The sequence below is a fragment of the Schistocerca piceifrons genome, chromosome 9 (genome assembly GCF_021461385.2).
Source record: "Schistocerca piceifrons isolate TAMUIC-IGC-003096 chromosome 9, iqSchPice1.1, whole genome shotgun sequence".
NCBI classification, from domain to species: Eukaryota; Metazoa; Arthropoda; class Insecta; order Orthoptera; family Acrididae; genus Schistocerca; species Schistocerca piceifrons.
The window spans coordinates 227,969,403-227,992,981 of NC_060146.1; the positions used below are offsets into that span (position 1 = coordinate 227,969,403).

Genomic DNA, 23,579 nt, shown 5'->3' on the forward strand with positions numbered 1-23,579 from the left:
AAACATTAATTTATGGATGCTATAGTTTTGACTTTATGCACTAGGAACATTGCTGTGGTATTGCAGTGAGGTGGCCACTGAAATATGCTCACTATTTTTTTATTTACTTAAATTTGGCATATTTCATGACAGTACCTTTTCCGTAAAATGTTTACAAGGCGATATTTGTCTTTGATTCAGTTGTCTAGTGGAAGTATGATTCCACAATGCAGTTTTGTCGGTTGCAGAAATGACCTGGTTCAATGTGTTTGCTTCATTTTTGATGCTTCAAATACCATTTCTTCGAATGTGGTTTCTTCTTAATGTTTATATAAAAAAGGTGGTAACATAATTAATTTTTTTTTCTGTTCACTTCCAAATTACTTATGACAGCGACCTGCACATTGTTCTACCGTCAACACACACCACGAGTTCACTGCCGACTGAGCACAGTCAAAGACATTTTACACAACACACAAGCTTCCACTTGTAATCAATCTCTTTGATATTCTTGTCACATTTACTAATAGTAATCAATATGCTTTCACTCTCAAAAATATAAGTAAATTAACATATAATAAGGCAAATTATAATAAAAAATTCTGACAAAAAATATAAGAAAACATTTACAATTTGGTATCGACAAATCCGGTAGAAAATAACACATCTCGCAGATCCATTACAATTGCTCCCCAGGGCTTTTGTTGTTATGAACATATACAACAAAATCCCAACCACACTCAGTAATGGATCTGTATTACACAATTAGTACATTAATGATGCAGTCTGATAACCTCTTCCAAAGTTGGACTCTTTGAATCTGTGGACTTGTTACTGGCTGTTGTTGCAATCATCCTTCCCCATCAATTCATACACAAAAAATTCAAGTAAAGAAATTATTTAACATGATAAATATACATGGTATAAAACATACATGATAAGTATTCTAACATACAGCATACAGATTGAAAATAATAGAAAGGTAAAACTCATTTCCTAGAATAAGATTTAAATTTTTTTTTCATATTAATGTTAATTTCATTATGCTTACATATTGTACAATAAAAAATGATACTGGACATATATATAGTGTAGTTTTTTCTATATATTTGCCTTTTATATATTTTTTTTGTTTCCGATTTTTTAAATTTTATATTTTTTAGTCATGGTTTTTTATTTTGTATTTTTTTCTTATGATTTTCTTTTTTCTTTTTTTTTATGCTTTTCTTTCTTTTAGTACAACTAAAGATACATCAGTATTATCTAAATTTCTTTTTGCAATTATTTATGTACACTTGCCTCTCTACTACAATATTACTACAAGTCACATTCTTGTGAAGAGTACTTTCGCTCCCCACAACATCAGTATAAAGAGTAATAAATTGCTCATATATCATGACGCTTTATCTAAAATTGGTTTTGAAACTTATACCTTTGCATGCATGTCCTCACATGCATGCCTTCACCCACAGGGAGGACTTAGCTTCCAAAAATTAGAAAAAATTTATAAATGCTCACTAGGGAGACCCTTTTTTTTATAAAAAAGTAAAAATAAATCTTTCTCTCATTCTTTGTGACAACAGTGTTTTTTTCATCAGTTTCAATTAACATGTGACTTCAAATTATGAATTTACACATGCAAATATACATACTTGGTTGTACAGGTAGTTTTGTTCTAACAAGCATATTCCAGTGGAGGACTTTTGTTTTAGATGATAATAGGTTATTTAAATTTTGAAATTATGATTTCTGTTTATATAGTTTCAAAGAGACAACATTCCTGAGACCAAATAATTTCTTTGACTTAGGATACACCAAACGATAAGCATTAGGGTGTGGATTTTCTATGACTTCAAAAGGCGCAATATAGATATCAAAGAATTTTTTAATTTCTGAAGTTAACATTTTTGATTTTTCATGAGATTTGACCAGAACAAGATCCCCAATTTTGAAAGTGGTTAATTTTACCCTATTGTTATGTCTTTTATTCCTATTTTCCCCTTGTTTCCTCATAGTTTCCCTGACAATATCTCCTCTCTCTTGTATAGTTAAAGGTGTACATTTAGGAAAGTCAATAAGTTCTGATACAAGATTTGGAGGTCTAATATTAAACATAATCTCATACGGTGAAAATCCTGTGGAACTATGTTGTAAGCTATTCATAATATCTTCAAAATTTCGAATATGCTCAAACCAGGTTGGATGTTTATGGCTACAATAGGTTCTACAAAATCTCCCAATTTCCCTCATATATCTCCCTGCAGGATTGGTGGATGGAGAATAAACAGATATAAGTATATGCTTCAATTTTGATCTTTCAATAAACTTTTTCCAAATTTTAGAGGTGAACTGTGAACCATTATCTGATAATACAGCTTTTGGTTTACCCACCTGTGTGAAATAATCTCTTTCAGTTTTTCATTATAATTTCATGGCTAGTAGCTTTTTTCACTGAATATAGTTTAATTAATTTTGAAAATACATCTACCATAACAAATATGTAACAGTGACCACCTTTACTCTTTGGTAACATTCCATATAAGTCCACAGCGATAAGATCTGAAGGTTTTTCCGGAATAATGTTTTGCATCTCTCCACCACATCTTTGATTGCTCACTTTAACTCTCTGACATTTGTCACAGGTTGCCAATTCTTTTCTTACTTTCTTTCCAATATTGTAAAAATAAACATTTTCTTGTATCTTTTGAATGCACTTCTGTATCCAACAACGACCAAAACTTTCATGTATGTAAATGATCAGCTTATCAGCATCTGCCTCTGGCCAACACAGTTTCCAGTTATCAGCATCGACATCTGTTCTCCGAAATAAAATCCCCTTGTGTAATTTGTAAAATTTATCAAGTTTCTCATACCCCTTCTTGCCTAGACATTCTCTGATTAATTTCCAACTTTGATCTAAATTTTGATTTTTTTTTTTCTAATTTTGTTACACATAGCTCTAATTGTTTTCTCATTTTCCACCCCTTTCAAGTATCTAATTTTAAATTGCTTTTCCTCCTCTTGTTCAAAAATCTCCTTTTCTCCCCCAATTGATAACCTTGAAAGTGAATCAGCTACTACATTCTCAGAACCTTTTATGTGTTTGATTTCAAAGTCAAACTGTTGCGGAAATATTGCCCATCTGGTCAATCTACTGTGGTATAATTTGCTCTCTTGTAAGTAACTCAAAGCTTTGTGATCTGAAAATACTATGGTTTTATGTCCAATAAGGTAAATTCTAAATTTTGTAAAAGCCCAATGAATTGCCAAAAGTTTCTTCTCTGTGACTGTATAATTTTTCTCATGCTTGAGCAACATTCTGCTTGCAAATGCTATGGTACAATGTATCTTAACTCCATTCTCTACTCTTTCTTGAAATAACTCTGCTCCAAGCCCATAATTACTGCTGTCAGTGTTCAAACAAAATGGTAAATTAAAATCAGGTCTGTGTAATAAGTGTTGCTTCCTCAACTCTTGCTTAATTTTATCAAACTCTTCCGGACAACTTTTATCCCAAACCCAAACAGTGTTTTTCTTAAGTAACTGACTTAAACATGGTGCATTCAGACTCTGATCACTTATATGTTTTCGGTAATAACCGCATAACCCCAAAGAATGACTTTGTTTTTTAGTCTTAGGAATAGGAATTTCTGAAATTGCTTTAATTTTTTCTAGATCTGCCAAAATTCCCTTGTCTGTGACAACATGACCCAAAAATTTTAATTCAGAAACTGCAAATTTACATTTCTCTAATTTCAATGTCATCCCCCCTTTTCTAAGTTTTTCACAAACTGACTTTAAAATCGAAAAATGTTCCTCCCAATTTTGCCCTGTAACCAAAATGTCATCTACATATATTATCAGTTTAGATGCAAGTTCTTGCCCCAGTACATGATCCAAAGCTCTTATAAATTCAGAAACAGAAGAATTTAACCCAAATGGCACAACACAATATTGGTAACTCTTATCATAGTACAAGAAAGCTGTATATTTTCTAGAATTAACCGAAAGTGGTACCTGATGAAAACCCGAAGTTAGATCCAAACTTGACATATATTTTATATCTGTAAATTTATAGAGTAACTCATCAATATTTTCGGGATGGTCTGTCTGTCTGAACAAAATTTTGTTTAAGTGTCTAGAGTCCAAAGCCAATCTTACTCCACCATCTTTTTTCGAAACTACTACTAGAGGATTATTATATGTACTGATACTCCTTTCTATTATATTACATCCTTCCGTCTTTTTCAGCTCTTTCTCAACAGCAAGTCTTTTTGATATTGCAATACTGTATGGTTTTATGAAAAATGGTTCATGAGGTTTTACCTGAAGCTCACACTGATAACCCTTTACCCTACCAGGTATGTCACTGAAAACATCACTGTATTCCCACAGCAGATTTTCTAACTGTTGTTTTTGCTCCCCAGATAAATTTTGTGTTTCTGAAATTTTCAAATTTACTAAATTCCCAAATTCAACTTCATCAGTATCAAATCTATGAGTTTCAATATTCTCCAATCTATTTTCTTTTAGTAAATTGATGCTGTCAAAATTTCCATTACTCTGATCACCAAGTGTGTTCACAAAATTTGTCTGAATGTATTCCCTTTCACTAGTTTCTATCAAAAGTTTTCTTCCAACCCAATCAAATGCTGTATTTATTTTTACTATCCAATTCATACCCAAAAGAAAATCTTCATTAAATTCCTGAATTACAAAACATCCATGTGTGAACAACTTGCCTTCAATTAAAAATGTTACTAAAGCCTGGCTTTTTACCAATTTACTGCACCTTTTATCTTTACCCCAACAACTGGCATTTCAACATAATCTTTCCCCGCTTTCAATTTCTTGCTTAACCTTTCAGATATTCCCGAGATCTCACTTCCTGTATCAATTAAACATTTACCAATCCATGACCCAATTTGAACTTTTATGTAAGGACTGCAAAATTGATCACTTTTCTCAGAACCTGTATCCTCATGTAATAAATCACTTTAAATTTCCCCAAACCTATACTTATCAGAATCATATGGTATACCATTATATGTATTATTTGTCACAGTTATAAAATTTGCACAAGATACAAAATTGTCATTAGTACTCTGTATTATCTCAAATAGCCAAGAATTTTCATCCAAATCACATTGTATACTATTGAAGTACTTATCCTTCAGCTTTTCAAAAATAAAACATCTCATCTTTTTCCACCACTCAGGACATATAGTTTCACATACATTAATAAGCATCTTTCTAAAGTTCTTGTCAAAAGAAATAGTTTCACTGTTCAGCCATAGATTATTAAGAAATGTGTGTGTGTCATTAGTATCTGTAAAAGTTTCACTTAGGCTAGAAGTTATACATGTGTCATCATTATTTGTGAAGTCAGATTCTTTACCAACAACATCAAAATTCACACTTTTACACACACCCTGCTTGCGAGCCTTATTCATCCTGGTAACATCCCTGGGAATTTCTGTAATATTCTCACTATTTAATCCATTTTCGACCATGTGTTATACCCAACTCCCTATTTAATCTAATGAAACACCTTTCCTCAACATCATCATCAATACCATTACTATCATTATCAACTTTATCATCAACATCATTATCATTATACATATTCAGGTCATACACATTCAAATTATCCCCTAAAATATTATTTCCCCTTTCTAAAGTTACCAGATCTCTTTCACCAGTATTTTCATTCTCACAGCGTGCATTCTCTCTTTCATTCACACCCGTCTCTGAACTACTACAAATTACATCATCTGACAAAGTGTTGTTCTTTTCTGCCCAAGTGTAAAACTCTGTTAAATTAAATGAATCACAATTACTTTTATCTACTGTATGCTCTTGTGTACTGAAAATTTTATTTTTATCAATATCATCATTATTTTCCTCTTGAAATTTCTTCAATAAGTAACAACTAATGACCTCATGTGATAGCTTAGTTTTGGAACTGTCATGTTTAGGTTTATGATAGTCACATCCATTGGTCCTTTCATCATGCTCGCCTTCTGCCTCAACCTTGCGGACCTTCAAGGGGGCGTCTACCCGTTTTTCATTTCCTGAATTACAACTGGTTCCTGTTTGAACTGCCCGATTGTGGTTCTGCCAATGTCTCTGATCAACATTTCTGTTCCCATTCCTATGCCAAACATTACCTGGTTGTTGGTAGTTTCTGTTGTACTGATCTCTAGCAAAATTTCTGTGATTTTGATCCCTAAGTTATTTCAGCAAAAATGTTGCTCTTGTTTTGGATGAAAATTATGGTCCTCCTTTTGAAAATTGTTATATCCCCCTGAATTTTGACCGACACCATGATAATTGTTTTGTTCCCTTTTTTGAAAGTTGTCATTTCCCCAATTTTGACCATTACCCTTCTGAGTAAACCCACTGTGTGTTCTTGTTGTTACCCTATCCAACTTTTCAATATAATTGAGAAACTGCTCTACATTACTATCAGGACAATGAACTAAACTGCATTGCTGATGGCAATCTTCTCTTTAAGGTATCAATTTTGATCAAGTCATCCAAAGGTTTTGTTAAACAAATAAGTTTTTGAAGTTCACTTTTGCAAAATTGTTTCATGCTCCCATCTGATTCTATATAGTTTCTCCCATTCAAAAATTCACTTTTGATTCTAGTTTGTTTAAGATCATCCCAAAAATTTTCCAGAAATTTTGATTCAAATTCTGAAAAGGTCATCCCCAAAGTTACAAGCTGGTTTGCCCAAGTCAAAGCTTCCCCTTCCAAGAATTTTTTCACAAATTTAATTTTCATATCATCTGGTGAGTGAGGTAGAAAACAATCCGTACAATACTGTATAAAATCAATGGGATGTAAGGGTCCATCTACCAAAAAGTGCTTCACTGGAATATTAGATACAAGATTGCATATGTTGACATTGTGATTTTTGGTTTGAAATTCAATGTCAAAACTTTCAAGTTTTTCGCTAAGTTCTTTGACAGAGTTTTTGTTTTCTAAATCATTGCACTCTACTTTTTTTTTCTAGAGTAACCAAACGATTGTCAGTTTCTTGTTGTACATTTTTTACTGAAACTTTTGTATTATCATCCAAATTTTTAATTTCCCCTTTTATCTCATTAAAATCAATTAAATTTCTTTCCCTATCTACCAGTAACTCATTTTTTACAGTATTAATTTCATCGCTCAATTTAGCATCAATTTCATTTACTTTTGCTTCCACAGATTCAATTTTTTCCTCAACACTGCCAACTCTGTTCGAAAGATCACCCACTTGGGTATTGACTGCTTGGACTTGCAACAAAATGTTATCAATTTTTTCATCCCAGTAAGTCTTATTGTCGTCAACTGATTAATTTCTTTCGTGAAATTTACAAGAAAACTTTTTAAATCAAATTGATCGGTTCTTTCTGTTTCATTTGACCTGTCCTGATTTTCGAAGTCTATTAAATTACTACTTTCTACTTTAGGCACAATACTCTCGAAAATCTCATAAGTCATTGTGGAAAAAAAAAAAAAAAAAAAAATTATACACAACAATACAAAACAAGATAAAAAGATTGTTTTAACAAAACACGAGGGTTTCGTGACTTATCTGGAACACTCTTCTACTGTTGCAAATCCACGTTTTCCATCCATGTGATTGTTGACCAAAATCCTTGAAGTATTTTCTTCTGTCGAAAATTATATTTTTTGCTGAAACATTTCTTCTCCAAAACTTTTACTTCCCGATGAACACAAATACTGTAATACACATTCTGAAAAAACTGGTATTAACATACACAAATTTTCTTCCTCGTAGCACTGTTGAAGATCTCGTGAACACAATGTCCCGGCTACAGTCCCCAGTTGAAATATGCTATCCCGGCTGAGACACAAAGTTGAAATATGCTCACTGTTTTTTTATTTACTTAAATTTGGCATATTTCGTGACTACCTTTTCCGTAAAATGTTTACAAGGCATATTGTCTTGGATTCAGTTGTCTAGTGGAAGTATGATTCCACAATGCAGTTTTGTCGGTTGCAGAAATGACCTGGTTCAATGTGTTTGCTTCATTTTTGATGCTTCAAATACCATTTCTTCGTATGTGGTTTCTTCTTAAAGTTTATATAAAAAAGGTGGTAACATAATTCACTTTTTTTTCTGTTCACTTCGAAATTATTTATGACGGCGACCTGCGCATTGTTCTACCGTCAACACACACCACGAGTTCACTGCCGACTGAGTACAGTCAAAGACGACGCCAGCGTCAAAGACATTTTACTCAACACACAAGCTTCCACTTGTAATCAGTCTCTTTGATATTCTTCGTCACATTTACTAATACTAATCAATATGCTTTCACTCTCAAAAATATAAGTAAATTAACATATAATAAGGCAAATTATAATAAAAAATTCTGACAAAAAATATAAGAAAACATTTACAATTTGGTATCGACAAATCTGGTAGAAAATAACACATCTCCCAGACCAATTACACCACGAGCATAAGTAAGTGTGTGGATCAGACCCATGGGTCACCATACGTTGCCAATGCTTGGCGTATCCAAACAGAGGTGGAGGTCCGTCTCCGACAAATTCTCTGTTGATGAGAGTTTGTAACCTAACTGTGGGGCTGGCTGCTCTCAAGGGTGCCCTGTCAGTACTTACGCAGTGCTGCTGCTGTTGCTGCTGCTGCTCAGGAATTGCTTTAAAACTACTTTCCGACATTAATCGCACAGCTGCGATATTTTCTCCTTATTATCCTTTGCACTGTAACAGCATTGTTATTATTATTATTATTATTATTATTATTATTGAAGCATATTAAGTTTACCTGCCCAACTAGTCATGCATGTTAAAGCACCACTTCTGGAACAGGGAGATGCACTGACCCCAGATCGAATCTGCCAGAAAATTAAAGACGAGGGTGAGTGTGCCGACTGCCTAGATGTGGTTTATAGGTGTTTCCCACACCTATCTGTGAATACTGGGCTGGTACCCAAGTCTTGCTTCAGTACACAATTTGCAAACATTTAGAAAATTTCAAATGCGTTACGCTACATTCAGACAGTTGAGTGCACACATTACATTGCAGGAAACTAAAATGTGGTGTAATTTTATAATAATTTTTAGGTTTGGCCTGAAATATGTAAATGTTTTCTCGTGTGTGTAAGGTGTTGGTGTTGGTGTTGCACTGCATGTGTGTACATGAAACTGTTGTTCTGCCTCTCACACAGTCGACGAGTTATTATGTAGTCAGTTATTTGAATGTTAATGTGGATCTTAACTGTATATTCTTTATATTATGCAAAATGAGTCAGTTTCACAATTATAGTACACTTCTTGGTGAAACATACGCCTACTTGCTGATCATTTAAAAAACAAAATTATACGTTAAGATTTTTTCACATGTTTACAGTGACATGCACTCATACACAAGTGCATGCACAGCATACACGCTTTCTCCCAAGTTTATGTTTAAAGTAGTTAATTGTATTATCTACTAAATTCTTTGCAAGACTCGATAGGTGGTGGCTAAACCTTTTTATGGCCAAATGCCTCACTCCTTTTAGAGCCACACTATTGTTTCAAAACTGCTGTTGATTACTGACAGCAAACACCGCACAGGAGGTGATGTACTGTGAGGCTGTTGTCACAAGGCCCAACCGTGCACACAGCTGCCTATCAGAGGACTCCTACTATACAGTTCTGTGCATCAGTGACAAGTTATCCCATAATGCATTAGTGAATGGAAACAGGAAAATAAGGCAATTTTAACATCTTCATCTTCAAAATCTGATATCTATGTGCAAAACTTTTAGACCTTAAGTGTTTGAGATTATTTGCAATATGTACGAGGGTCAGTCAAAAAGTAATGCCTCCTATTTTTTTTTCTACGTTTAATCGTCAGGAAATTTAAATGCAATTACATAGGTTGAAAACCACAACATTGAGGATCATTTTGTCATTTTTCAATGTAATCTCCGCCCATCTCTACAGTTTTGGTCCATCTTTGAACAAGGGCATGTATCCCAGCACGGTAAAAATCACAGCTCTGCTTCCTAAGCCATTGACGCACGGATGTTTTGACGGCCTCCTCATCTTCAAAATGAATCCCACGATGAGCTTCTTTTAGTGGCCCGAACAGATGGAAGTCTGATGGTGCCAGGTCAGGGCTGTATGGGGGATGAGGCAAAACTTCCCATCCAATTTTGACAATCTCGTCAGAGGTGTGACGACTGGTGTGTGGTCTTGCATTGTCATGCAAAAGAAGAACATCTGCCATTGATTTTGTTGGGCGAACTCGCTGAAGACGTGCTTTAAGTTTGTTGAGGGTTGTGACGTATTGAACAGAATTTATTGTGCATCCCTGCTCCAAAAAATCAACCAGAATCACACCCTCTGTATCCCAGAAAACTGTTGCCATAACTTTCCCTGTCGATCGCACAGTTTTGAATTTTTTCTTCCTCGGCGAGCTTGTGTGACGCCACTCCATTGACTGCCTCTTTGATTCGGGTTCAAAAAAATGCACCCATGTTTCGTCCCCGGTCACAATTTTTTTCAGAAACTCATCTCCCTCCAAACGGAAGCGCTGCAAGTGTTGGGAGGCTATTGTTTTCCTTGCCTCTTTATTCTGATCGGTTAACATTCTTGGAACCCACCGTGCACAAACTTTTGAGTACCCCAATTGTTTAATAATCGTGATCACACTGCCTTTACTAAGAGAAATAAAGCGACACACTTCATCTGCAGTCACCCGACGGTCACCACGAATGATGTCATCAACTTGCTGAATGTTGTGTGGAGTCACTGCACTCACCGGCCTGCCGCTCCGCTTTTCGTCAGTCAACGGTGTTTGCCCTTCAGCTTCCTTACGACGACGAACTCATCGTCTAACAGTGCTGACATCCACTGTCACAACACCATACACCTTCTTCAGTCTTTCATGAATGCGTATGGGCGTTTCACCTTCTGCATTCAAGAATTCAATCACACAACGCTGTCTCAAACGAACATCGACGTCGGCCATCTTACAAACTTCTGCTGTGCTGCCACCTGTTGACACAGAAAGTTACTACTGCAGTGGATTGCAGAAGAAGGTTTGAGGAATGGCGCCAAATTCAAATTTTTCACTTAACTTAATTTCTTTAAGTAGAAAAAAAATGGGAGGCATTACTTTTTGACCGACCCTCGTAACATACAGTTCAGGTTCTTATTGACATAAAATACCTAAGAATGTTGAATATCATGTTTCATTTATTGATTTACCTATGTACATTATTTCAGATGATCTGCCTCAGGCCTTGAGCAGTACTGAGTTGTGTGTGTTACTTTATCCAAATTCAGCGATGATCCATTTGAAGAGAACCAGTTACTAATTTTAAAGAAAATATTTTCAGTTCAAGCAAATGCATTTGGGTTGATTATAATACATGCCACGTGTTGAATGTAATTATGTGAGGTCTTGACGCGTGTGCGTGTGTGTACGCAGTCAAGTTTCACTAATTAAGTTAGTACATGCTCACACCTCAGATTTTTTTTTTTTTCTCCCGCAAGTCAAGATGAAATTAGTTGTAAGATTGTCTGTCAGTGGAAAGTGCATTTGTACAACACAGTTCAACTGCTCATTTTGATTTTACTCACCTCAAGTGGAGGTTGCTGCTTTATTGGCCACTGATGTTTCTCTTTCACTCACAGTGCAGCATTCGGCCTCGTGCAGCAGAGGAGGTTCTGCATAAACCCGAACGAAGGCTTCTTGGCACAACTGACAGAGTTTGAGCCCATCTATCGGGCCCAGCAGACGCTCCGCAACGGTGAGGCATCGACGCCGCGCTTCAAGCGGCCACTGGATGATGCGGGCTGTGAGCCGCCGCCGCCTCCGCCGTCGCCCTGCGCCCCTGCAGCTGTCACAATGCGGTGATTGCGGCCACCCGGCCGTCCCGGACAATTTCCGGGCGGTACTTTGAGAGACGTGGACTGTGTCATGTAATTTGTGAAACCTCTGCAGTTATTCGTTGCCAATTGTTGTGACATTAGCAGGATTTTTCCACGGTGGCCAGATAGTTGCTAAATTAACAGCAGATGTTAGTTTCGGCATATTCTCACTATTGACGTGGCGGTCACTGGCTACAATTATAATTAGCACGTGAATGTTCTTGCTGTTCTAAGTGGGACCACATGTTAAGAATTTTAAGGATAAAGCTTTTGTAATGTTCTCAGAAGTATTGTCGACGTCATATCCTTCTTGTTACGGAAAGACTGAACTGTACAGTAACTCACTGTATTAGCACATGGCTCTTCGGAGTCCCCTTATGTCCAATGCTTACTTGCATTAACTTTGGAACAGAATTTTTAAATTATGCTGCTTATTGTCTCCACTGTAAAGGAGACGGCTCATTATTTAAAAGTTGAATTACTGTCCATTTGACTCTTACTATTCTGTGGAGGTTTCTAAAATTATGTTATTAAAGACCTATCATTTATCCTGTTTTCAAATCAGGAGAAAGGAAGCTGACCTTTTTTACCTCAGAATTTAAAGTATAATTTGCTTTCGTGATCTGTGTGTATAGTTGTCATTTTAAAATTTCCCTTGTCGGTCATATTTAAATTGCAATAATAGACTCCTAAAAATAGTATGATATACATCAGCATACACAAGAGTTGCCTCTGTCAATTTCTATTAACTGCCACTGTGTGCTGCAGTGCTTGCTCTGTATTTAGGTATGAAGTATGTCTTCTGTTCCACCCTTGTGTATATTTTGCCATCCATTGATTTTGTATTTTCCCATAGATGTGCAATAAATTTATATAAAAGTTGAGAAAGATTGAAATTTAAGTTCAAGTTACCACAAATGTGCCGTAATATACAACTATTTGTGACACTGTCTGAATTCAAAGACTGAAAATACGTGGTAAAGAAAAGAAGTACTACTTGACATTGCTAGAAGTAGGGGGGAGGGGGGCGACAGAAAGTAACTTCGCCAGGAACAGAAGAGGAAAATAAGAATGGGAAATCCACATTTGACAGCAAGTGAACCAACCAAGAAAAATAAATTGGGCCACAGTGCATACTTGATCTACTTGTATAGGAATTCTATGGTGTAATGTCTGTGCATTCTTTTTGCTGTAGCAGTTGCTGCAAACAGTCCACCACTCGGTTTCTTAGAAATGTTTCCACAATTTTCCATTGTTCGAAAAGATAGGTATACTCAAAATATGACTTCACAGTACTTTAGATGCAGCTACTCTCGATTCTCCATCCCATAAACCATGAACCTAGCTGTTGGTGGGGTGCGGTGATAGATACTGTATTTACTTGAATCTAAGCTGCATTCGAATCTAAGCCGCACCTGAAAAATGAGACTCTAAATCAAGGAGAAAAAAATTTCCCGAATTTAATCCGCACCTCCAAATCGAAACAAAGTTGGTCCATTATAATACGAGACATTAATTAGGTCAAATGAATGACGATATAGCTACAGTAGTTTGGTTCGAGTCGTAAACTTATCAGTTAAGCTTTACCAGGTAGCCATTGCTATGCGTCAGGTGCTCCATCCGTATTTATACGGGTACCCTTCCTTTTTCACGTGCTTCGTCTGGTTTGAATTGACTGCTTATTTTTCTTTGATCTGATAAGTGCCATTCTCTTTGTTATAGGTGTTTATGTCACTCTAAGCTAAAAATGCATTACTGTATTGTGCCGTGCATCGTTTGTCGCTTTCTGATAATGAGTATTTATGGCCTGTCGCCGCTCGCGGCATGGCTTGCTTTTGTGCACGGTACCACCGGTTACAATTAAAAAATAAATAAAAGAAGAGAGGAATCGTCTCATTAGTGAAACAATGGCAAGAGACTGCTATTTGTTGTTACTTACACTGCTGCTCTCTTTGATAATGATCAACAAGAACCAAATAATAGACTGCGTATGATAGAAGATGTTCTGAACGAGAGTTTAGCGAAAATTTTTCTCCGTTTGAAAATCTTTGCAGACGCCTCTTTTAGTACATTACATTCTGCACAGAAATTAGTCATCTCAGATTTAAAAATCTAGTCAATTGCCGTGCTTCATTTCTGACTGTATCACTATTAGGCATAAGAATAATACGAATATAAACATGACATGATATGTGTATTCTTCCGCGTTTGCTGTTGTCCCACTCTAGTTTCGTAGTTTATTAGGCAGAAAGGATTTAAACGAGATAGCTGCAAACATGGAAGAATACATGACAAAATGTTTATATTCGTATTATTGTTATGGTGAAGAGAATACTGCATGTGATTCACAATTCATAAAAGTTACTATTAGCAACCATCTCTTCTCACAGGTAGGAAAAAATTCAAAACATAAGAGTTTCCCATATTGACAAACATCCCAAACTGTCTTGCCAGACGCATTTTCGTAGTAAATTGAAATGCTGCTACATTAGAAGATGAACAATACGAAATTTGTATTTACTTTGTTGGATAATGTATGAAAGCGCAGTGGTCAAAACTCGGGGCGGAGAAAAAAGCTCATCTTCCACCTCTTTCTCCCCCCCACCACTCCCCTGATGCAGAGGTTTTGGCGCCAGTATTTATCTTTGTGCCTGCAAAGCGTGCCTGTGTAGCGCTACATGTATTCGATAGCAGAAGTTAGTTGTGGCGGCACCTACCAACATTTTTCAAAACTTCCGCTTACTTTGCACTCGATTCTAAGCCACAGGCGGCTTTTTGGGTTACAAAAACCGGAAAAAAAGTGTAGCTTAGATTCGAGTAAATATGGTATACATTTTGGGTGTTCACAAATTTTTCAATTCAGATAAATATGAGAGTGCAAAATTAACAGCATCTGCAGTATAACAGTTATGCTCATAAACATATTTACACAATTCAGACACTGTCGGTGGCTGTGGTGGTATGCATAACTTGTCTGAAAAAAGAAATTTTTTTGTGGAATTTTGTTGTTTTCTTCGTAATTAAGTACACTTTATGGCAAGAACAAAATATGTTTAAGCTTTCGCTACTCTCCGCTCTTCCTTTCTTTTTTCTGTGTAAGTGGGAATTTTCCTGTTTTTTTGGACAAATGTACATCATCCCTAACTAATGTATATCATAACTTCTGGGCTGAAAATCAGGCATTCTTACGTTGCAACCACATAACGACTTACACTTACTATACAGTTTTGTGTTAAATGTTCCCTTTTAGTCACACTTATTTGATTCCATCACTTTCTCAGATAATGAATCTGGTCTGGAACGCTCTAGTTTCTTTGCGGCTGACTTTTCCTGGTAATTTTCTTTTCTATGAGTGCTTAATACAGAATTAACACAGTTTGTGTTGACACCACAGGAAAGCCGATTCGTGCGCAGTAGACAACCATTTGCAAACACAAACTGTCATTTGTAGAAATGATTAAATTCAAGTAGTACTATCTACCAAAAAGGTCACTTAACTAGAATGCAAATGAGGCACTGACAGCCATAAGGGCCTAGAACACACCATCTTTGACCTTTGACCCCCCCCCCCCCCCTTCCCCTATTTATGTGAATATCAGACAAAGCAGTGAGACAGCTTTTCATGAATGTTCAAATATATGTACAATTTGGGCCTACAGTACAGATAAACCATAATATCAACAGATGTCAGAAGCACGAATAAATGATAGTCTCACAATCAATGATGATGTGCTTTCTGGCTCTCAGCACCTCAAATTTATTACTCTATGATAAAATCCAAAACTATATGTACCATATCTCATTCAGAATCCCACAAAATAGGTTTTTCTCTCAGTATAGTTATAACATCTACAGATGTCAGATCTTACTTTAGTATGTAGTGCATGAATTTGCACATCTGTGGAGTGCGTTAAGACATAGTGGCATTGAGGTAAACTATTTCAGTGGTAAGGGCTAGCAGTACATGCCACGAACTGTTCACATTGTTTATTTGTGTGTATTTGGCCTGTAAGGCAATTACGTCTTGCCAGTTGCACTTGCACAGAAGCTCCTTAAAATGCACACGAGTGAAGGTGTGCTCAGAACCCTGATGCCAAGTTTCACAGAGTCTAGTGGAGCAATATGTAGCACAGCACAGTAGATTTAGTGATGTGTATTTCACATTACCACAGCATCTACATTACATTTAACAGCATTCGAAGAAAAATAACCAATAAACACACAAGGTGTCAAAAGTTAGGGTTTTCACGTGCTCTTGTGCTGTTACACAGCAGTTGCCACTGGTGGGGAGGCTTGCATGCCTCAGCGATACAGATAGCCACAGCGGTGGGGTATCTGTTGAGAGGCCAGGCAAACGTGTGGTTCCTGAAGAGGGGCAGCAGCCTTTTCAGTAGTTGCAGGCCCAAAAGTCTGGATTATTGATTGAACTGTCCTTGTAACATAAACCAAAACTGTGTTGCTGTGCTGGTACTGCAAACAGCTGAAAGCGAACCATAATTTTTCCCAAGGGCATGCAGCTTTCGTGTATGGTGATGGTGTTCTCTTGGGTAAAATATTGCGGAGGTAAAATAGTCCCCCATTCAGATCTTCGTGTGGGGACTACTCGGGAGGATTGTCATCATTATCAGGAAAAATAAAACTGGTGCTCTACAGATCAGTGTGTGGAATGTCAGATCCCGTAAGCGGGCAGATAGGTTAGAAAATTTAAAAAGGGAAATGGATAAGTTAAAGTTATGTGAAGTTTGGTGGTAGGAGGAACAAGACTCCTGGTGAGATGAATACAGGGTTATAAACACAAAATCGAATAAGGGTAAGGCAGGAGTAGGTTTAATAATGAATAAAAGATCTGAATGCAGATAGACAGCATAGTGGACACATTATTGTTGCAAAGATAGACACGAAGTCCATGCCTACCACAACAGTACAAGTTTATATGCCAACTAGCTCTGCGATGATAAGAGATACTGAAGAAATGTATGATGAGATAAAATAAATTATAAAGATTGTTAAGGGAGATGAAAATTTAAGACATGGGGGACTGGAATTTGATAATAGGAAAATGGAGAGAAGGAAAAGTAGTAGGTGAATATGGACTGGGGGTAAGGAATGAAAGAGGAAGCCACATGGTAGAATTTTGCACAGAGCACAACTTAATCATAGCTAACACTTTGTTTAAGAATCATGAAAGAAGGTTGCTTAGGAGGAAGAGACCTAGAGACATGGGAAGTTTTGAGATTGATGGTAAGACAGAGATTTATGAACCAGGTTTTAAATTGCAAGAAATTTGCGGGGATAGATGTCGACTCTGACCACGATTTATTGGTTGTGAACTGTAAATGAAAACTGAAAAAACTCCAAAAAGATTGAAATTTAAGGAGATGGGACATGGATAAACTGAAAGAACCAGAGGTTGTAGAGAGTTTCAGAGGGAGTGTTAAGGAACGATTGACAACAACAGGAGAAAGGAATACAGTAGAAGAAGAATGGGTAGGTTTGAGAGATTAAATAGCGAAGGCAGCAGAGGATCAAGTAGTTAAAAAGATGAGGACTAGTAGAAATCCTTTAGTAACGCAAGATATTGAATTTAATGATATGGATATAATGGAGGGAAACATTCCACGTGGGAAAAATATATCTAAAAACAAAGATGATGTGACTTACCAAATGAAAGTGCTGGCAGGTCGATAGACACACAAACACACACACAAAATTCAAGCTTTCGCAACAAACGGTTGCTTCATCAGGAAAGAGGGAAGGAGAGGGAAAGATGAAAGGATGTGGGTTTTAAGGGAGAGGGTAAGGAGTCATTCCAATCCCGGGAACAGAAAGACTTACCTTAAGGGAGAAAAAAGGACAGGTATACACTCGCGCACAGACACAAGCAGACATTTGTAAAGGCCAGATATTGAATTTAATAGATGAAAGGAGAATATAAAAATGCAGTACATGAAGCAGGTAAAAAGGAATACAAATGTAAGGATGTAGAAGCATATGTCACTAGGGGTAAGATAGATGTCGCCTGCAGGGAAAATTAGAGACATTTGGAGAAAAGAGAATCATTTGTTGGAAAACGAGTCCTAAGCAAAGAAGGGAAAGCAGAAGGGTGGTAGGAATATATAGAGGGTCTATACAAGGGCGATGTACTCATAGGGCAGTATTATGGAAATGGAAGAGGACATAGATGATGAGACGGGAGATTGATACTGAAAGACCCAAAAGTTGAAACAAGGCCCTAGGAGTAGATAACATTCCATTAGAACTACTGATAGCCTTGGGAGAGCCAGCCATGACAAAACTTTTCCATCTGGTGGGCAAGATGTATGAGAAAGCCAAAATACCCTCAGACTTCAAGAAGAATATAATAATTCCAATTCCACAGAAAGCATGCGCTGACAGGTGTGAGAATTACCGAACTATAAGTCACAGTTGCAAAATACAATGGAAAAACTGGTAGAAGCCGACCTCAAGGAAGATCAGTTTGGGTTCAGCAGGAAAGCAGGAATACTGAACCTACGACTTATCTTATCAGGGAGGGTAAGGAAACACAAACCTACATTTATTGAATTTGTAGGCTTAGAGGAAGCTTTTGACAATCTTGACTGGAATATTCTCTTTCAAATTCTGAAGTTGAAAGGGGTAAAATACAGGGAGCAAAAGGGTATTTACAACTTGTACAGAAACCAGACGGCAGTTACAAGAGCAGAGGGGCACAAAAGTGAAGCAGTGCCTGAGAAGGGAGCGAGACAGGATTGTAGACAATTCCCGACATTATTCGATCTGTGTATTGATCAAGTAGTAAAGGAAACAAAAGAAAATTTGAAGTAGGTATTACAGTTGAGGGGGAAGAAATAAAAATCTTGAGGAGACAGCAAATGACTTCGAAGAGCCATTGGGACAGTGTCTTGAAAGGATGATAAAAGATGAACATCAACAAAAGCAAAATGAGGATAATGAAATGTAGCCGAATTAAATCGGGTGATGCTGAAGGAATTAAGCTTTGGAAATGACACTTAAAGTCGTAGGCGAGTTTCGTTATTTGGACAGCAAAGTAACTTACGGTGCCTGAAGTAGAGATGATATAAAATGTAGACTGGCAATGGCAAGTGAAGCATTTCTGAAGAAGAGAACTCTGTTTCTATCAAAAATAGACTTACGTGTTAGAAAATCTTTTCTGTAGGTTTTTTTGGAAGTGTAGCCACGTATGGAAGCGAAACATGGACAATAAATAGTTGAGACAAGAAGGTAATAGAAGCTTTTGAAATGTGGTGCTACAGAAGAATGCTGAAGATTATGTGGGTAGATCACATAACTAATGAGAAGGTACTGAATAGAATAGGGGAGAAGAGGAATTTGTGGCACAACTTGACTACAAGAAGGGATTGGTTGGTAGGACACATTCTGAGGCATCGAAGTATCAGCAATTTAGGATTAGAAGGAAGTGTGGGGGTTAAAAAACATAGAGACAAAGAGATGAAGCAGTGAGCAGATTCAGGAGGATGTAGGCTGCAGTAGTAATTTGGAGATGAAGAGACTTGCACAGGATATAGTAGTGTGGAGAGCTGCATCAAACCAGTCTCTGAACTGAAGACCACAACTACTACTCCCTACTGTGCCAGTCTTTCAAATGTATGCATACTCTGTTTCTATTTTATGTCATTCCTCTTTTTTACTGAGTTCTGCAACAAAATTAACTTCCCAAACATCAATGACAATAAAGCAAATCACAACTGAGAATTTGTGGTCCATGTCCTCACTCTCGTGATTGTGCCAGCGGTAACAATTGTCACAAGTTTAGCTCCACGTAACTGATGCATCTTAAACTCAGAGGATTTTATTCAACTTTTGATTTGTTTCAGAAATATCAAGAGTACAGAGATTCTGTTAAGTTATTAAAAAAGTAGTGAATGACGAACTTGTGTTTTGGGTATCGGGATTTCCGATTTGGAATCCAACAGCTAACAGAATTCTAGACTTTTGCACTAAAATAAAAGTCTCCTTTCTAAATCATAGAGATTGATTATTTTTATTGGAAATGGATTCACATATTGTGAATATACATTAGCTTCAGCTACTTATGAAAATTTGTGCCTACCAGGACTCGAACCCAGATTTCCCACTTATCATGGGCAGTCGTCTTAACTACTTTGGCCATCGGAACGTGCTCCCAGTGCAGTCACAGTCCACATGCTTGCACCATTTAGATTGTGAGTGTGTGATGCGCATGTTGGACTGGCATTGGGGGAGTGCTCAGTGGTCAAGCTGACTGCACACAAGAAGCAGGAAACCTGTGTTCGACTCCTCGTCCGGCACAAATTTTCATTTGTCACTAGTAGCTGATGCTAATACATATCCACAATATGTGGATCCATTTCATGATTTACACAGCTGCAAATTGTCAAAGACAGTGTCTGTTCCTTCAAACAAGCATGTGTGTCTGAAGGACATTGTATTGTAATAAGTGCAGTTACTGAATAACAAACACTGTCGCCATTAATTAAATTAGTTTTACATCTTTAATTGTAAACTCCCTAATCCTTTCTAACTTCACTCTTAAACACAAATGCTATTAAGAAGAAAATGTATCGGCTTGTGAGTAGAAACATTTATTTAACATGTTAGCTGCAGTGTAACCAATGACTGTCACAGGAGTGCCTCATGCCTAGTGCTGTAACATCCACCGTTGTGTGTGTGGGGCAGTTGACTTGTCAAACTTTCATTAAACAAGTGAACTACAACGAGAGTACCAGAGTGCATCCTTTTAAAATGGAAGAAACTGTATCCCATCTAGTATGTTCTTTTTGTTTAAGATAGTCACTATTGTATCATACACTGATTTGTCACAAATAAGAACATGTTGTTGTCTTCAGTCCTGAAACTGGTTTGATGCAGCTCTCCATGCTACTCTATCCTGTGCAAGCTTCTTCATCTCCCAGTACTTAATGCAACCTACATCCTTCTGAATCTCCTTTGTGTATTCATCTCTTGGTCTCCCTCTACGATTTTTACCCTCCACGCTGCCCTCCAGTGCTAAATTTGTGATCCGTTGGTGCCTCAGAACATGTCCTACCAACCGGTCACTTCTCCTTGTCAAGTTGTGCCACAAACTCCTCTTCTCCCCAATTCTATTCAATACCTAATCATTAGTTATGTGATCTACCCATCCAATCTTCAGCATACTTCTGTAGCACCACATTTCGAAAGCTTCTATTCTCTTCTAGTTCAAACTATTTATCGTCCACGTTTCACTTCCATACATGGCTAACCTCCATACAAATACTTTCAGAAACTACTTCCTGACACTTAAATCTATACTCGATGTTAACAAATTTCACTTCTTCAGAAACGCTTTCCTTGCCATTGCCAGTCTACATTTTATATCCTCTCTACTTCGACCATCATCAGTTATTTTGCTCCCCAAATAGCAAAACTCCTTTACTACTTTAAGTGTCTCATTTCCTAATCTAATACCCTGAGCATCACCCAACTTAATTCGACTACATTCCATTATCCTCGTTTTGCTTTTGTTGATGTTCATCTTATATCTTCCTTTCAAGACACTATCCATTCCGTTCAGCTGCTCTTCCAGGTCCTTTGCTGTCTCTGACAGAATTACAATGTCATCGGCGAACCTCAAAGTTTTTATTTCTTCTCCATGGATTTTAATACCTACTCCGAACTTTTGTTTTGTTTCCTTTACTGCTTGCTCAATATACAGATTGAATAACATCGGGGACAGGCTACGACCCTGTCTCACACCCTTCCCAACCGCTGCTTCCCTTTCATACCCCTCGACTCTTATAATTGCCATCTGGTTTCTGTACTTATTGTAAATAGCCTATCGCTCCCTGTATTTTACCCCTGCCACCTTTAGAGTTTGAAAGAGAGTATTCCAATCAACATTGTCAAAAGCTTTCTCTAAGTCTACAAATGCAAGAAATGTAGGTTTGCCTTTCTTTAATCTATTTTCTAAGATAAGTCGTAGGGTCAGTATTGCCTCACGTGTTCCAACATTTCTGCGGAATCCAAACTGATCTTCGCCGAGGTCGGCTTCTACCAGTTTTTCCATTCGTCTGAAAAGAATACGCGTTAGTATTTCGCAGCTGTGACTTATTAAACTGATAGTTCGGTAATTTTCACATCTGCCGACACCTACTTTCTTTGGGATTGGAATTATTATATTCTTCTTGAAGTCTGAGGGTATCTCGCCTGTCTCATACATCTTGCTCACCAGATGGTAGAGTTTTGTCCGGACTGGCTCTCCCAAGGCTGTCAGTAGTTCTAATGGAATGTTGTCTACTCCCGGGGCCTTGTTTCAACTCAGGTCTTTCAGTGCTCTGTCAAACTCTTCACGCAGTATCGTATCTCCTATTTCATCTTCATCTACATCCTCTTCCATTTCCATAATATTGTCCTCAAGTACATCGCCATTGTATAGACCCTCTATATACTCCTTCCACCTTTCTGCTTTCCATTCTTTGCTTAGAACTCGGTTTCCATCTGAGCTCTTGATATTCATACAAGTGGCTATCTTTTCTCAAAACGTCTCTCTAATTTTCCTGTAGGCAGTATCTATCTTACCCCTAGTGAGGTAAGCCTCTACATCCTTAAATTTGTCCTCTAGCCATCCCTGCTTAGCCATTTTGCACTTCCTGTCAATCTCATTTTTGAGACGTTTGTATTCCCTTTTGCCTGCTTCATTTACTGCATTTTTATATTTTCTCCTTTCATCAATTAAATTCAATATTTCTTCTGTTACCCAAGGATTTCTACTAGACCTCGTCTTTTTACCTACTTGATCCTCTGCTGCCTTCACTACTTCATCCCTCAGAGCTACCCATTCTTCTTCTACTGTATTTCTTTCCCCCATTCCTGTCAATTGTTCCCTTATACTCTCCCTTGAACTCTGTACAACCTCTGGTTTAGTCAGTTTATCCAGGTCCCATCTCCTTAAATTCCCAACTTTTTGCAGTTTCTTCAGTTTTAATCTACAGTTCATAACCAATAGATTGTGGTCAGAGTCCACATCTGCCCCTGGAAATGTCTTAACATTTAAAACCTGGTTCCTAAATCTCTGTCTTACCATTATATAATCTATCTGATACCTTCTAGTATCTCCAGGATTCTTCCATGTATACAACCTTCTTTTATGATTCTTGAACCAAGTGTTAGCTATGATTAAGTTGTGCTCTGTGCAAAATTCTACCAGACGGCTTCCTCTTTAGTTTCTCTCCCCCAATCCATATTCACCGACTATGTTTCCTTCTCTCCCTTTTCCTACTCTCTAATTCCAGTCACCCATGACTATTAAATTTTCGTCTCCCTTCTCTATGTGAATAATTTCTTTTATCTCATCAATTTCTTTATCATCTGCAGAGCTAGTTGGCATATAAACTTGTACTACTGTAGTATGCATGGTCTTCATGTCTATCTTGGCCACAATAATGTGTTCACTATGCTGTTTGTAGTAGCTTACCCACACTCCCTATTTTTTTATTCATTATTAAACCTACTCCTGCATTACCCCTATTTGATTTTGTATTTATAACCCTGTATTCACCTGACCAAAAGTCTTGTTCCTCCTGCCACCGAACTTCACTAATTCCCACTATATCTAACTTTAACCTATCCATTTCCCTTTTTAAATTTTCTAACCTACCTGCCCGATTAAGGGATCTGACATTCCATGC

General features: G+C 37.2%; 1 protein-coding gene across 2 annotated transcripts in view; it reads left to right on the forward strand.

The window, feature by feature from the left end:
- LOC124716924 (serine/threonine/tyrosine-interacting protein-like) overlaps window positions 1-12,780 on the forward strand; it is a 78,107-nt gene extending 65,327 nt beyond the window's left edge. For both annotated transcript variants that reach the window (XM_047243500.1, XM_047243501.1), the window contains exon 4: window positions 11,656-12,780. In XM_047243500.1, coding sequence (XP_047099456.1) covers window positions 11,656-11,878 — 223 coding nt within the window. In that variant the 3' untranslated portion in view covers window positions 11,879-12,780. The remainder of the gene's footprint in view (window positions 1-11,655) is intronic.
- The last annotated feature ends 10,799 nt before the right edge of the window (window positions 12,781-23,579 follow it).